A 15,416-nucleotide genomic window follows, 5' to 3' on the forward strand; every position below is an offset into this window, starting at 1 on the left:
AAACAGAGTATGCAATGCTCACTGATGTGTTTTAGATTCACACAGCAACTAATCTTTAAGAAACTATTACCTCTTGTTGAATGTTGGCATAGCATCAAAGAAGAATATATATAATTATCTGAAAAACCTTTTAAAACACTCCTTCTTTATACAAATGCATATCTGTGTGAAGCCAAATTTTCTTCATAAATGTCAATAAAGACAATATATCACAAGATGCATGCAGGAATTCAGCTGTCTTTTATTAAGCCAAACATTAAAGAGACTTTTTAAAAATGTCACACATCTCACTATGTGTTTTTTGTTTTGGAAAACATACTTATTTCTCATAAAAATATGTTATTTATGTCATCATATAATGGGTTTATTATTGTTATTTTAAAATAAATATTTAAAAATTTCTCAGGTTTAATTCTTTTTATGGAAAATATCAGTAGATGTAACCCATATAAACAAAAATCCTTTAGTGACCTTAATAATGTTTAAGCATTTGAAAAGGGGTCCTGAGACCAAAAGGTTTGAGAAGCACTGAAGGTAAACTAATTGGGAGAGATGTCATCTGGCCGTAATTCTCTCCATATTTCCTAAGGGAAAGGGAATAAGGAGGGAAGAGAAAGGAAAGGGGATATACTGAATAGTAGGTATCCCACTGGCTGTTTTCATACACATTAATTTACCTCATTCATTCCATACAACAGCCTAATAGCTATGATTATCCCTATTTTACAGATGAAGAAACTGAAACTCAGAGAGGAGAGGTGACTTGCCTAAAGTCACAGCTTATAAGCAAGAGAATTAAGGTTACAGCATGCACCTTTTTGATTCTAAAGTTCTTATTCTTTCCACTACCTTATATTTATGGCAGAATCCCCCCCACTAAAATTCATCAGTGGCCAATCAAAACCCCTAAATGCAGAGCTTTGGTCTTTTCTGTAATTTCTGTTATAAATCTAAATATCTAATTATTTTACTTATTTCTAATTCTTCAATTTGACTTGTTTTTAACCACATCCAAAGAATGCTTGGTAGACTTAAAAATGGCTGTTAGTTGAATTTAGAGAACAATGCACTAATTTTCTGAGTGTTAGTGTTGTTTAGACATAATATACATAGTCTCACAGTTCTTTCAATCTCATGCTAGTCAATATCAAAGGGTAGATTTATATAGTGAAGGGTCTGTCTCTTTTGCTTTGTAGGTTCATGTTAGCAAGCATTTATTCAAATATGCATTCATCAAACATTTATTAAAAAATCTACTGTGTTTACTAGGCTTTGGTAACATGAAACATGAAAATACAAAGATTAATTTCTGATGATTTGAAATAGAATTATGGCCCTTTCAAAGCTTTACAATTTTATGGAAACCTTCTCTGTAATTAGGTTTGATCACAGCTTCTCTTTTAAATGAAAACCTTAAAATGAAGAAACTAACGTATGCTTTAGTGAACATTTAATGAATATTTTAATATTGCTGTATTGAGTTCTTAGAAAATGCAAGTAGTAATAACAATGATCTGCTGCAGGAAGGATGCATTCCAGCTTGCTTTCTACCATGTTAAAGGCACACTGGATGTTAGGAGGAAAGATGAAAATTCATTTCAGGGGGAAATACACTAGGAAGTCTGAATTTAGCCGCAGATCTAAGCCACATTTTCCAGTTGAACTACATCAATTAGCAAAGCTGATGTTTTGATCTCCTTCTGTCTGATTCCTATGCTGTAGTGTTCACTGGGTACCAAACCCAGGAGGGTAAGACAGGGGTATTATTTTTGGTACAAGGTACCAAGAGTTGCAAGGGGATTTTGAAATCGGATTCTTTCTCAATTGATTCTGAACTTGAGAGAAGACAGGATGTTATTTATTGGCCCAGAAGTCCCAAGACTATGTGCCGGATACTATGTTCACTTTATATATATTATTATCATTCCATTTTTCAGACAAAAAACTGAGGCATAAGGAAGTTAACTTGTTTGAGGTGACGCTAGATGAAGTGGAAGAGCTGAGATTCAAGCTCAGGTCTATCTGACTTTGCACTTCTAATCTCATCTCCACACTATCTCTCTGCAAAGGATATGATTCTAAATGTTATTCAGACACTAAAAATAGGAAATAAAAAGAGTTATTATCACAATCTGCCTTCAATGACTACAGGTTTTACGTTTATTTGGAAAAATGTAGATGTCTTAGAATATAGAAAATGTTTAAAATAGTACATCCTTATATTGATTATTCAGTTACTACCTAAGTCTATTCATTTTTCTTTCTAGTTATATTTTAAAAGATTTTGGGCTAAGGAAAAACAAGGAAGAAAGAAAAAATGTAGTGTGATTGGTGTCTTCAGTTTCTGAGGAAAGCAAAATTCAATATGAACAGCAGCAGCCCCTGGTGGTCTAAGGGGAAAAACATAGTGTATCTATAATTATGGGGGTTGAAATATGTTTTTAAAAAGAATATATGTACATATTTAGCCATTTGACTCAGTTCTCAACCCAACACATTAAAAAACAGATGCTTTGAAAAATGATCTGTTGGCAAGATGCTTGTTAAAATTTTATCAGTTGAAATATTAAAATTCATTTTGAATTAATTAACACATTATATAAAAATAAAATGTTTTTGTTTCATCGTTTTACAAAGTACTATACCAGTGGTGATTAACACTGGGAATTTTATGTGTCTTGATGTGTGTTGCTCAAAAAGAAACTAAATTTATAGGATTACCACTAAATTGATGACATTTTCTGTCTTCACTCTTGAATTCAGTTGGCAGATGTTTTTGAGAACAAAAAGTTCCATCTTATTACAAAACATATTAAGCAGGTTTTCCTGCCAGGCATGTCTGACATGATGTTTATTGCCTAGACCAAATCAATCCCCTTAATAAGCCATAATATATGCCAGAAAGTACATTATTTCATAGTTAAGGAAAGTTGCCACATGAAAGACTAAGTATTTTGATCTCTCAAGCTCTGCTCCTAATGTATCAGAAGTGTGCTACATAATCCAATAGTTAGTCACATCTATTTATACTCATTTAGTAAGTAAAATTAAACTATACTTTGCTAATCTTAAAGTTTTAGGCCTGGATTCTACTTTATTTCTGCTGGTGTATACTAGATATTTGGAAAAATTTCACAGGAGATTTTGGCTATTTACTGGATGCCAGAGAAAGAAAAGTCAAATACTTGAATATTCTAGGAAAATAAAATGGTTTCAGAGATTAAACAATCATTGATTGAAATATAAATGAGTGGAATTTGGTTGCTAAATCACTAGACAGAAATGACTTCCAGTGGCATTTGCACGGAAAAGAAGAGGTACAGAGGAGAAGAAAGGATATTTATTGGCCTTCAGCAATATTTTGGACATAGTCCAAGTCAGAGCATCAAAAACAGACTTTTTTTTAAAAAGAAAGCTTCAGTTTATCAGAGCTGGCTGTTTCTGAACAATTGCAAAAATTCACATGAATGCTGAAAAAAATCAGTCAGAAAACTAGACACCAAATATCTTGTGTGTTAAGGAATAAGTTTTTTGATGGATGTCAACAAGTAATCAATCCATAAATATTTGAGTATCTTCAATGTGTAATGCCAGGCTCTGCCAAGATTCCTATTCTCTAAATGTCTCCTCCATATTTGGATTTTTCCTTCTGTGGCCATGTGATCTCCCTTCCCCCTCCACTTCTAGTAGTTTTATTTTTTTTAATATTCTGAGTCTAATCCCTCTACTTTACTTCCTATCACTACAGCCCACAACTAAGTTTCTTAGGGAAGATATATTCAAGCAATTCTAACACAATATTACATAGATCAGCATCAAATCACTTTTGCCTATATTCCACCTACATACTATAAAGTTCTTTTACTGATCTTCTTCCTTAGTCTAAATATTTGTCCTCTTATGCTACAGTTTGATACCAGAATAACCCTCATTCCTATGCTGCAGGTCACATTATCTAGGTATCTCTAGACTAAGGCCTAGTCTTTTTGCTTTGGTCTCCTTCCAGGGGATTGGATCTTAGTGAGTAGATTTAGCATCAGTTCCTGACTTTCTCGCAGGATGCACTGTACTGCCGTAAAAACTGGCTCCTATCTGCTTATTCATAAGGATTGATATGCAATTCCAAAATCTATAAAGCATGCTCAAAGAATTGTAGGGCTAGAGTGGAAAGGCGTGAAAGATAAATTGATAATAATATTATGAGACAAAAGAGATGGCTCAAGATAGAACATGATAAATTCCATACAAGTTAACTAATCATAACAACTCCCAACAGTCTTAGTAAGGAGAGGTCACTGATTATGATGGGTGTGGATGAGTGGGATTTCAGCTGGGCACTACAACATGGATAGAATCTGGATTAAGGGAAAGAACAGAAAAGCAAAGTTACAGATCCCATAAAGCACAAAGTGTATACAGGGTACAGCAAGTACAACAGCCTGGCTGTACTCTTATGAGCAAGTGTGTAAAACAGAAATAGAAATAGGTTGGCATAAATATTTCCATTTTCATCCATAATTTTAGCATCATGATGATATAGCTAAAAAAAGAAAATAGGGTATCTCACTTTTATATATTCAGATGAAAATGTATAGGTCAATCAAGGTATCAAATAAATCATGACAAACCGATTTTTTATCATTAATTTTCAGAATATCTTCTCAGTTACTGGATTGGGTAGGGGAGCCACAATGTAATTTTTCTTCATTTTGGTTTCTTTGAATGTTTCCTCACAGAAGATCACGTAGTACACTTTAATAATGCAAGACATATTAGAAAAAGCAGTAGTAGTTTGGGATTTTAATCCTGGCTCTACCATCTTATTTATCAAATAAAAAATTATTATGAAGGCTCTGTTCTACAAATATTTATTATGGTTCTGTTCTAGGCTCTGGGTTACAGCAATGAAAAAAACAGACTAAGTCCCTGCCCCATGGACCTTACGTTAAGAGCTATGTGACCTCAGGAAATTTACTAAGTATTGACTCTTAGTCTCCTCATCTGTAAAATGGGATCAATATTATTGATCATATTAAATTTTTTAACACATTTTTGACTGGAGATGTATTGCGGCCACAAGCATTAGTTTCTGCAAAAATCCCCTGGTCAATGTGTTAACATTATTATTTATATATTATAAACATACTATAAATAAATTGTTTACTGACATTTACTAGTGTCCATTAAATGATAACTGGTCAAAAATCTATACAATCATCAAACGTAGTTTACTGTATCATATCATGCTTTTATTATAATGGTTTAATTTTAATATTTCAGATACATATTTTATTTTCAACCAGTTAGAACAATGTGGTAAAGAGGAAAGAGAGCAAGAATCTACAGTAATCAGAAGCACTGGTTTTAACACTTAGTTCCATCATTTAGTAGTTATGTGATCCTAGACAAAAATGTACCATCTATGCATCAGTTTCTTTAACTATAAAATAAGGGTGAAATTATTTGATTTACCTAGCTCATGGGGTTGTTCCAAAGAACAGATGATTGATTTCAAAATGTAAATGATTAAGAAGTATATAAATAAATGTTAATTCATCCTCATCACATACATGCTCTGTGTCTGAAAATTACAAATACATATTTGGAGATATGTAGAGGAAAGGAGAGTACTAGAAGTCACTTCTTGAGTGGATCAAAATTACCTAAGGATTAAGGCACCTGACACAAAGTGAACCATTATTCTCTTTCCCACTACAGGCTCATGCCTTACTATCTAGAAGTATGTTTGAAGAGTGTCAGCTTAGCTCTGCTATTTTGCACAATTCTGGAAGATTTTAAGAGAAAGGGTGTTTATTAAGAAAAATAACATTCATAACTAAGACTATCAGGTATAAAGCTGTGTTATCTACATGAGTCTATTTTTGTCTCTTAGTGCTTTCAATAAAAACTTAGACGAATGAAATGGGACAAGAAAAAAAGAGGCAAAAAGACATGGTAAGAAGTAAAAATAGCAGGAGTGTGGAAGAGATAAAACAAAGAAAAAAAGACAAAGGGAAAGGTAGATCTTAATGAAGCAACATAAAAAGATTTTTTTCCCTTGGTATAAGAAAAAAATAGATGCAGAAATAAACAAAACAGATGTGAAAAAAGAATAAAGAAAATGCACACATACAAGAGAACAAAAGAGAAAAATTAAAGCAATAGTGACATGATAAAGAGAAAATAGAAAAGAAATAAAACTTAAAAGACAGATGTCAGAAACAGATGCTTAATCTGTACATACATATCATAGGCAAATAAAAGAAACCGTTCAAGAAGTAAAAAACTTAATACACAAAATCACTTTTTGTTTGCATTTCACATACGAAACTGAATATTGCGAATGATTTGTATATTTCAAAAACTTATACAATTCATTTTTGGAATCCAGATATCAGGGGGAATTTTTTTTTTTAATTCTATCTTAAGATGGTGGTTGACAGACTGGATCATATTAATTAGGAAGCTCAGGACAACCAATAGAGAAGAAGGTGACATCAGGACCCTGATGCAGTCATGGCGAAGAAAGGCAGTAATATAACTACATGAGCAAGCTACTTATGAATTCCAAATCTAATCATTGTTTTTGTTTTTCAAACAATATATTAAATAGTGAGATGCTTTTCAGAAATTTAAATATTGCAATCTGCCTAACTTTTGCGTGACTCATTGTATGACATGCTTTAGGTAGTCTTGATCTGGACATATTTTTGGGGGTCCTGAGAATTTATATGCTGCTTAACTGTCCTAACTTACTCAACAGACTGACCTATAATCAAATGTCTTGAACGTTTGGAGTACAATTCCCAAAAGTGTAGCAATTATGCCATGAACTAGAAGTAAAATAAAGAAAATAACTTAGAAAGCTACATATTTTGCCTCAAAGGTGGTATGAAATATTTTATTAATGAGTTTTAAAGTAAATGTAAAAATAGCTCAAGTTGAATAATCTGAAACTTTATTACTATCTCACAGTATAATCTATAAAACGTTAAATTGTCTATATTTAAATGTTCTGAATTGCTCACTTTTGAAGAACATATCAATTTACTATTTTACTTACCCAATAGCATTTTGGACATACTGTACTAATAAATTATATTTCTAGCACCCATAATAAGGGCTTTGAAAATTGCATGAATCTGTCACATATATATAATGCACAGTGGTATATCAAGCAGAATGTATCAAAGGGCAAATAAAATTGTTTGTTCCCCCTATAGAATTAGAACTCCTTGGGCAGCACTGCTATAACGATCCCATGCTGCTAGCATTACAAAGTGCAAAGGTTCACTGGATAAGAAAAGAGCAAAGGACAGAGTTCCCTCATTACACTATTCCTAAACTATTCTAGCTTAAATATTTATTAAGATATTAATTACTCTTCCTCCCTCCATCAGCCTTCAGAAGTTAAGCTGAGAAACTGTGGATGGATGGTTGCTCATAGGAAAACAATGCATTAAAACTATAACCACCCAAGACAAAGACTGACGTTTGTACAGTGCATTATTAATTGATTTTGAGACTTAAATAAAATATCACACTGAAATAAAAATGTGTTTTGTTACTTTGAATAAAAAACAGAAAACATTTCAAATAACACCCTTGGGAAATAAATCTTTAAAAATTTAAAAATTAACACTTTAAAAAAAATAAACAAAATAATTTAAGAAAATAAATATAAATAAAGAAAAGGAATGTAAAATTGCTTAGAACAGGTCTGAACACATTGAAGATTTTCAATAAATGTTAGTTGCTGTTGTGATTTAAAAAAAAAAGAAAAGGAAATAATGAAGGAAAGTAATGATCTTGTTTATTACTTACTCTGATATACAACTGCATCATTTCTTTTTCCCTTTGGGGGTTACGATACTTCTCGTAGAAATCACGTCGCTTCTTTGTTTCTTTAGAGACTTTATCTTTTCTTTCCCGTTTTTCTGCTGGTTCATCTGAACTATCAGAAGATGACTGTACATGTATCTTCGGCTTTTCTACTTCGATATAGTTTTCATTGGGATTCAGTACTATTACTCCATATCCTTCCTGTTTTGAAAGCAAAAAAGGCAGCATAATTTAATATTAGAAATCATTACAATTCATAAAAACATTCTTAAAATCTCATAGTGATTTAATATAGTTACATATTCACTAAAATATTCCTTTATAATAGATTATAGCTTTAATTTCTCCAACAGAAAGTGATTTAAAATTATTTGCCTGTATTGTGTGTAGAAATAAGCATAGACTGCCTATAAGATCAAAAAGACATAATTGTAACACATTAAAATAATAAAGCTTAAATTAAAAAAGTACTAGATCTCCCAGAACCCCCAAAATGATTCAAATAAATTATCAAATAACAAGTACACTTTCAAACCACATTAATATTTATAATACATATTTTGAGAAAATAACCTCTTTGAAATTGAAGTTTACAATTCCAACCACATTTTGCTGGATTTCTGTTCCTTTACAGTTGCACTTTAATGAGTATTTTTTATTTGTTTGAACTTAAAAAAAGAATAAGCAATTAACAAGGAGTAAACAGCCTACAGATTTACATGTCTTTATTATCAGAAACACAGAATGTCTACCTGTGCATATTGGATTTTTTTCACCTCTCTTCTTTCAGGAAGGCACGCAAATCACAAAACAAAATAATGTCTTACTATAATGTATGCAACCAAGTTTTTAATCCTGAAATTTCTTTTATTTTTCAACTACCATAAAAATTTCTCTTTACTAAGAACTAGTACCAGGAAACAAGTTCCAGAATTTAAAATACAGCTTATTGAGCTATTAAACTTTTTGTAAAGTTTTAAAAACATGTTTTCCTGTCTGACTTAATTCTAGCAAGGCAAACCTTTCTATGGTTATAATTAAGGAAACTTTTGGCATTTATATTGTAACTGATGGAATAATCGAACCATGAGAAAATAGAGAAGGATAAACAATTACCACTGACAAGCCACACAAATTTTTGAAGTTATTTATATCTTGTCTTTTCTATTCAATTCTGTACTGTGGGTGTCCCTATTTTGTCTGGTAAAATCTTGTAAGGTCATACTTAAAACATGTGTTATATTATGTTTAAAAAATAACAGCTCTTAAAAATAAAGCTTAAAAAATTCTCATCCTTACTAAAAAAAAAAAAAAAAAAAAAAGTACATACTCTTCCCAAAACTGTAACTGTAGAATCTTCTACATCAAGTTTAAATTTAATTGTTTTTTGCCAAACCAAACATATGATAATTAAAAAAAAAAACTGAGAGCAGTAATACAAGCCAATATTAGCATAGACTCAATTATCCTTATTTTTAAATATGCTACATTGCTACACATTGTTGGCTTTTTTAATAGTTGATTCCAGAAACTACATACAAACTTCATTGGGATTGTTTCAGTTTCCCCCCTAATCAGTTGATATTATTGTTTAAAACCATGATATGGTTTGGAGATTTTCAAGATCATTGAAGTTCTGATTTTAGTGATAGGGCTGTTAATTAAGATATAGTTGTCTTACACATATGAAAACTATATAATAATATATACCAAACTGATTAACAGAATACCACATATTCCTCAATATGTGTTTAAATAAAACCTTTCATACCTTGTTCATGAAAGGCTTATAAAACACTTTACAAATTTTTTAATTTAAATGTTCATTAACAAAACACAAGACAAGATCTTTTTTTTAAGTTTCTTAGCTGGTAAGTCAAAGTTTTACCAACAAAAGATATTTTATTTGGTTCTGCTTTATTCTAATCTGTATAGCTATTCAAAAGTCTTGTAATTCATTGTGATCACTGTCAGGTAGACATATTGTCACTCGGTGATTTTCTACAGTTGGACACGCTTGACTAGTTATTAAAATCACATTTGAAGGAAGTTCCTACCCCTCTTCCTTGTGCCTCTTACAACTTTTCACGCCCTTCTCAAATTTCAGCTACAACTTCTCCTCCCACCAAAAGTAAGTTAAAGAACACTGTTGCACTCTGCTAAACAGGCTGAAATAGAGGCATTCAGTACACTGCCTCTGGTGTAAGGAACATAGTCAGAAAAGGTCACCATAGGCCAAAAAGAAAATTGCCTCCTTACTAGATTCTGTACCGTGAGTAAGCGGTCTCCTGTCATGTTTCTTCCCTGCCTTCTCTCAGTGAAGTGAACTTTACACACACACACACACACACATACACACACACACAGCCTTTCATTCTTACAAGAGTTAGGGTTAGCAAGACCAAAACAGAATCTCAGAATTCTTAGAGATGAAAATAGTGATATATTACATTTTAATGATAATATGAAAAATTTCAAACTCAAGGTAACAAAGTGGGACTTTAATAAATTGATAGAACATGAACATCACCTTTGCACAATGAATAAACTCCAAATAAAGGTAAATTCTTTAGACAAAATTTATAGTCACCAAAAATGAGAAAACTATCACCCTAGTTTATAATTTAATCACTAGAAATCATATTTTCATAATGCCAGATTTATTTGAGCAGAAGTTTTTACTTCAATTTTTGCAAATCATAGATTGAGAAATTATTGTGCCTACTTGATTTTAAATGAACTATGAAATTTGATATGCCCCATCTAAATAAGTATAAAAACCACAAACACATAAATCATCAAAGTAGTAGTATTTGTCTAAGTTATCGATTATGTAACTGAAAATTACGTGACTCATTTGTCCAATTTTATAAAGACACAATGTCAATTTTTCACCAAGGCATCAACAGATGAAAAATGATTCTATTTTTAAATCATGACTATATAAATCAATTAAAGAATTTTTATCATATAAATTTCAACAATGAATGCTTCTCTTTAAACATTTGATTTATTCAGAAAATATTTTATCATTTAGATATTTCATCTGCAAATTTAATTAATGAAATAATAATCAAAAAATATTCAGGAACATTTTCTGTGGAAATGAGAGCTAATTTTAATAAATGTCTCTCTTGCAAATTCAATTACCATTCTGTAAAAAAATTACATTTTTCAAATAAAATTTTCCTGATAATTAATGTAATATTCACAGAGACCATTCATAACCATTTTATGAGGAGGAGAAAGCTGGAGCAACAAAATAAAGTTAACTATCCCACCTAAAGAAATGTAGTAAAACTTCATCTTTTCCTCTTTTTCTCTGCCACATGTAAACATTGTCCAAAAAATCCTTTTACATAATAAAGCTACAAAGAGTTTTGCCATGTTAACATTAATATATGTAAACTAAGGAGTCAAAGTAAATAGTCAGAGTAAACAAAGCAGACCACAAACCAGCAGTTAAATTTAACTGTTTTAAATAGAATGATATCAATTTATATCTTAAAAAAAGAGAATAAACATCACTTTAAAAATCAATTCTTTCTATCCCAAGTAACTCAATCAGTACACACAGAAATAAGTAAGAAGAGATCCTAGTTTAACCTTTAACAAATGTACCCATAAAGTTTTACAAAACTACTCTATAAAACCAGGCGTCAAATATAATATCATAAAAGAACTGTGCACTGCCACTCCAAAGGAGATCTCCATAATTAATGCTTAGAACATTAAACATTTTATATTGAAGTATTTTTAATTTAATTATTCCTTAAGCATGCTAAATTTCTCCTAAGATGAAAAGTTAGGTCATTTCAAATGTACATGGAAAGTTCTGTTATCTTTACCAAGATAAAGTGATCAAACTGATTATCTAACATTCTACAACTAAATAAATAAAACTTCTGGCATCGTTTGTAATGATTCACCCAAATCAATTCCAATATCCAACATTTCAAGAGACAAAGCATACATAAAGTTGTTAATTAACTCTTATGTTTGATCGCACAGTCTAATAGAAGATCAAGGTGATCAAGAGGACAGATATTGGTAAAAGTAAGTTTTATCTCTTTAATTTACCTAATCCTATTTTCTACCCTTTTGTAGCTATAACTATAGTTTCATTATTAAACCTGTGTTTATAAGGTATAAGCCATGGGATCTTAATCAGAAACTCCCAAAATTTTATTGCTTGATGTAGCATTTTATCCATCACAGTGCTTGCTGTGATTTAAACAGAATACAGAGTCCTCTGGGCCTCCTTTACTTTGAAGTCTATAGATGCACTTACTAATAAATAATAGTTCATTTATCATTCAATCAACAAATGATGGCTTAGGTCAGAGGTCTAGAACAGACAGGTGATGCCAAACACAAAGAACCAAAGAGGAAATCTTGCTTAAGAAATTAAATCAGTACAGAAATGTACTTATGGAGAAGATTCTACAAATAGATAAAATTTTAAAATGCCTGGCCAGAAACAGAATGTACTTTTGACCCCAATGAAACCTTGCCAAAACTGAAGATTTATCTAAGTTAATTTGCCTATTAATTACCAATTATAAGGAAATCGGAAAATAGGAGCAAATTCTACATCTTTTCAAATCTCTTGTGGTTGGCTACATAAAAAATCAGCTGAAAGTACTCAGCTCTACATATTAACCTGCCAATACTGCAAAGCCACATGTGACCAAAGAGGTCAGGGGCCAGAGTAGAATCCTTTGACCTACGGAACTATCTGTTTTGGTCTTCAGGCAAGGCTCCGTAAGAGATCATTTTACACAGATTTATCAATCATATTTTTCACGTTCAGCATTCTATCTGCTTGGTTTGAAAGAAGATAGGTGCTCATCCTCAAGGGAATTGAAACCCAAAGTGTCTTATCTATAAACTACATCAACCCATGGTTAAAATGGACAAACCACTGTCCACTCATCTTTTCTGAAAGATGTATGTTGTGTTTCTTCCCATCTTTTTCTCAAGAAGGGTATGTATATGTCACTGTTGCAACATCCTAGGTGCAACAGTGAAATGAGGTCATGACAACCAATCAGAAGTCACTAGTGAAGCGTTAAAGTAAACATAGCTGTTGGAGCTGCAGCTCTGCTTGAAAAATGCCCCCTCCATTATTTCAGCAATTTTCTCAAGACGTGACCTGGGACTGAAACGCCTGAAATGTCACTTGACTCTGTTTTGTGCTTCTTCCCAATTGCATTTAGATAACAGCACCCTGCTAATATTTTGTAAAATGTTTGTCATGACCATGCTTTGACTTGTAGCTCCCTAAATTCTAACGTTGTGTTCCATGGTATAAAAATACCATAATGTGAACCAACATAGATTATCCCAGTAAGTTTCCAACTTCAAATAGCTCATCAAGTTAGTCAGTAAAAGAAAACATGCCACAAAAAGTTTTCGGAGGACCACCTGTTGTCTATTATTTTTACATAGCACTTACTCATAAATCATAACACAGGGTAATTAATCAAGCTGTCAAAGAGAAGGTCAAAGGTTATATGGTAGAGTCAGAAGGTCATGCATGGGCTGATAGAGGTCAGGGTCACACTGCATTCCTCATTATCAAGTTGGGATGAGAGACGGCCCAAGCAAACAAAAGTGAAAGCAGATGGAGAAGAGAGTGGATAAAAAAAAAAAAAAGAAAAGAAAACTTCACAAACAAAAAGAAAAGTGAAAGAAGACTGTCAGCTGCTTTCAAGTAGAGAATAGAAGAGAAAAGAAATACACTGAAACGTGCTCAAAGAAGCTCAAGAACATAAAGAAACTACAGTTTTATTAATTAAATAAGTTGAATATAACTTTTCTTGGTCATTGTATTAGTGCATACTAAGCAATATTAGAAAATATATGTTTGTCATCTCTATACCTTCCCTAGCTAGTGTACCGGGATAAATTAAGGTAAATGCAAAGAGTTCCAAGGATAAAGTACAATTACAAAAAAAACTTATTATAAGAGGGTTTTTTCCCCTTTAATATTGTTTCAGCATTATAACACAGATGCAAATAGTTTTAAGCCATAGGACAGATAATTTTTGAGTATGCTACAAAGATATCCACAAACACAAATGCATCATAAAAGTCCTTTTGAATAACAAAACAGTTATAAAATATTCTATTATTACGCTGGCCTGAATTAGATGCAGAATACTGTGCAAAATTAGCTGTCACCCTTTGCTCAAAATCTTTGTTAATCTCATTTTGAATGTTTGCAGCTTTATCAACACATGCATCAATGTCAGCTCCTTGGTTACTGAACCGCTGTAGTTGGAAGAAGATATAATTAAAATGTTTTGGCACAGAAAAGGTGAAATTGTATCTTCCCTTGTTCCCTTAGGAGTCTGTAAAACATGAAGGATATATTGACAAACACACACCCTTGTCTCCGGTTCTGACATCAGGTCAACCAAGTGCTATTTATTTTAAAACATTCACTTTGCACTTACTCACATTATCACCTGCTCTGTTTCTAACTTTTCCTAGGCTTTAGAACGTTATGTTGCTTAAATATCACAAATTTCTCTTCAAATCATCAATATCTTACTTATCAAAGCATTCCGTAAATGTACAGTAGCATTATAAAAAACATTTACCATTCATTATAAATGGCAGAAATATGATTTAATACTACAGCATTATGAAATATTTTATATTCTTTGCTTCTCATTCTCATAAAAAGACACAAACATACACCCACACATTTATACATTAAACTAAAAGAAGTAACAAGTTACAACTGTTGCCCAGTCAGTGACAGATCAAAATGCCTAAGTGGATACAGGGAACCCTATGGACACACCTCCTTTATTAAATATGTTCCCAAGCCGACTTGAATGGACAAATTTATCTTATGAAATGTACTGTTCTGCATGCTAGCTATGCCTTTATGGTTTAAAGTCTTAAATGTTCTCCTAACTTATTAGCATTATAAAATTGTGTAAATATTGTAGCTATAGATGGTAGGCACATGGTCTTTCAAAATATCACTCTTACCCAATCATATACAATACAAACATATTGTTTTTAAGTTACTCTTAAAACCTGCTTATGAACTGTGGTACATAAATCATTTTATCTTAAAATATGTCACCTTTCTCTTCTATTCCCTCAATTAAAATAGCATGTCTAAAATATTTTTGTTGTTTTTTCAAGAATATATCAGTGCTTTGCTTGTGTTTCCGAAGTCCACTTGCAAGCATGAGGACATAATGAAAGATCCCAAGTATTCACTGAGTCAATCATTCTTTAAACACTGATTTTATACAACAAGTATTTAATAAGCAGCTACTATCTACCAAGCACTATGCTAAGTACAGTGCTATACTTATGGTCACCTTTTAAAATACTTCCACTCAGTAGAAAATTCCAAATCATAATTAAGTACAAATTCCTAAAATGTCTACATGAAGTCATGTTATTCTTCAACAGGAAGAGGAATATGAAAAGAAAAAAAAAAAAGAAAAAAGCATTATAAAATATTTCTAAAACCAATCTAGCTAGACTTTCAAGGATGAGTAATCATAAATAGTAAGCTGTGTTTGTGGTTTGTGTTACGAGTA

The 15,416-nt window shown here is 31.8% G+C and overlaps 1 protein-coding gene across 3 annotated transcripts in view; it reads right to left on the reverse strand.

Annotated features, from left to right (window-relative positions):
* Positions 1–15,416, reverse strand: part of ARB2A (ARB2 cotranscriptional regulator A) — a 418,857-nt gene that overhangs the window by 238,164 nt on the left and 165,277 nt on the right. For all 3 annotated transcript variants that reach the window (XM_068535638.1, XM_068535637.1, XM_068535639.1), the window contains one exon: positions 7,825–8,043. In XM_068535638.1, coding sequence (XP_068391739.1) covers positions 7,825–8,043 — 219 coding nt within the window. The remainder of the gene's footprint in view (positions 1–7,824; positions 8,044–15,416) is intronic.

This window comes from Eschrichtius robustus, chromosome 2 (assembly GCF_028021215.1).
Source record: "Eschrichtius robustus isolate mEscRob2 chromosome 2, mEscRob2.pri, whole genome shotgun sequence".
In the NCBI taxonomy this organism is placed as follows: Eukaryota; Metazoa; Chordata; class Mammalia; order Artiodactyla; family Eschrichtiidae; genus Eschrichtius; species Eschrichtius robustus.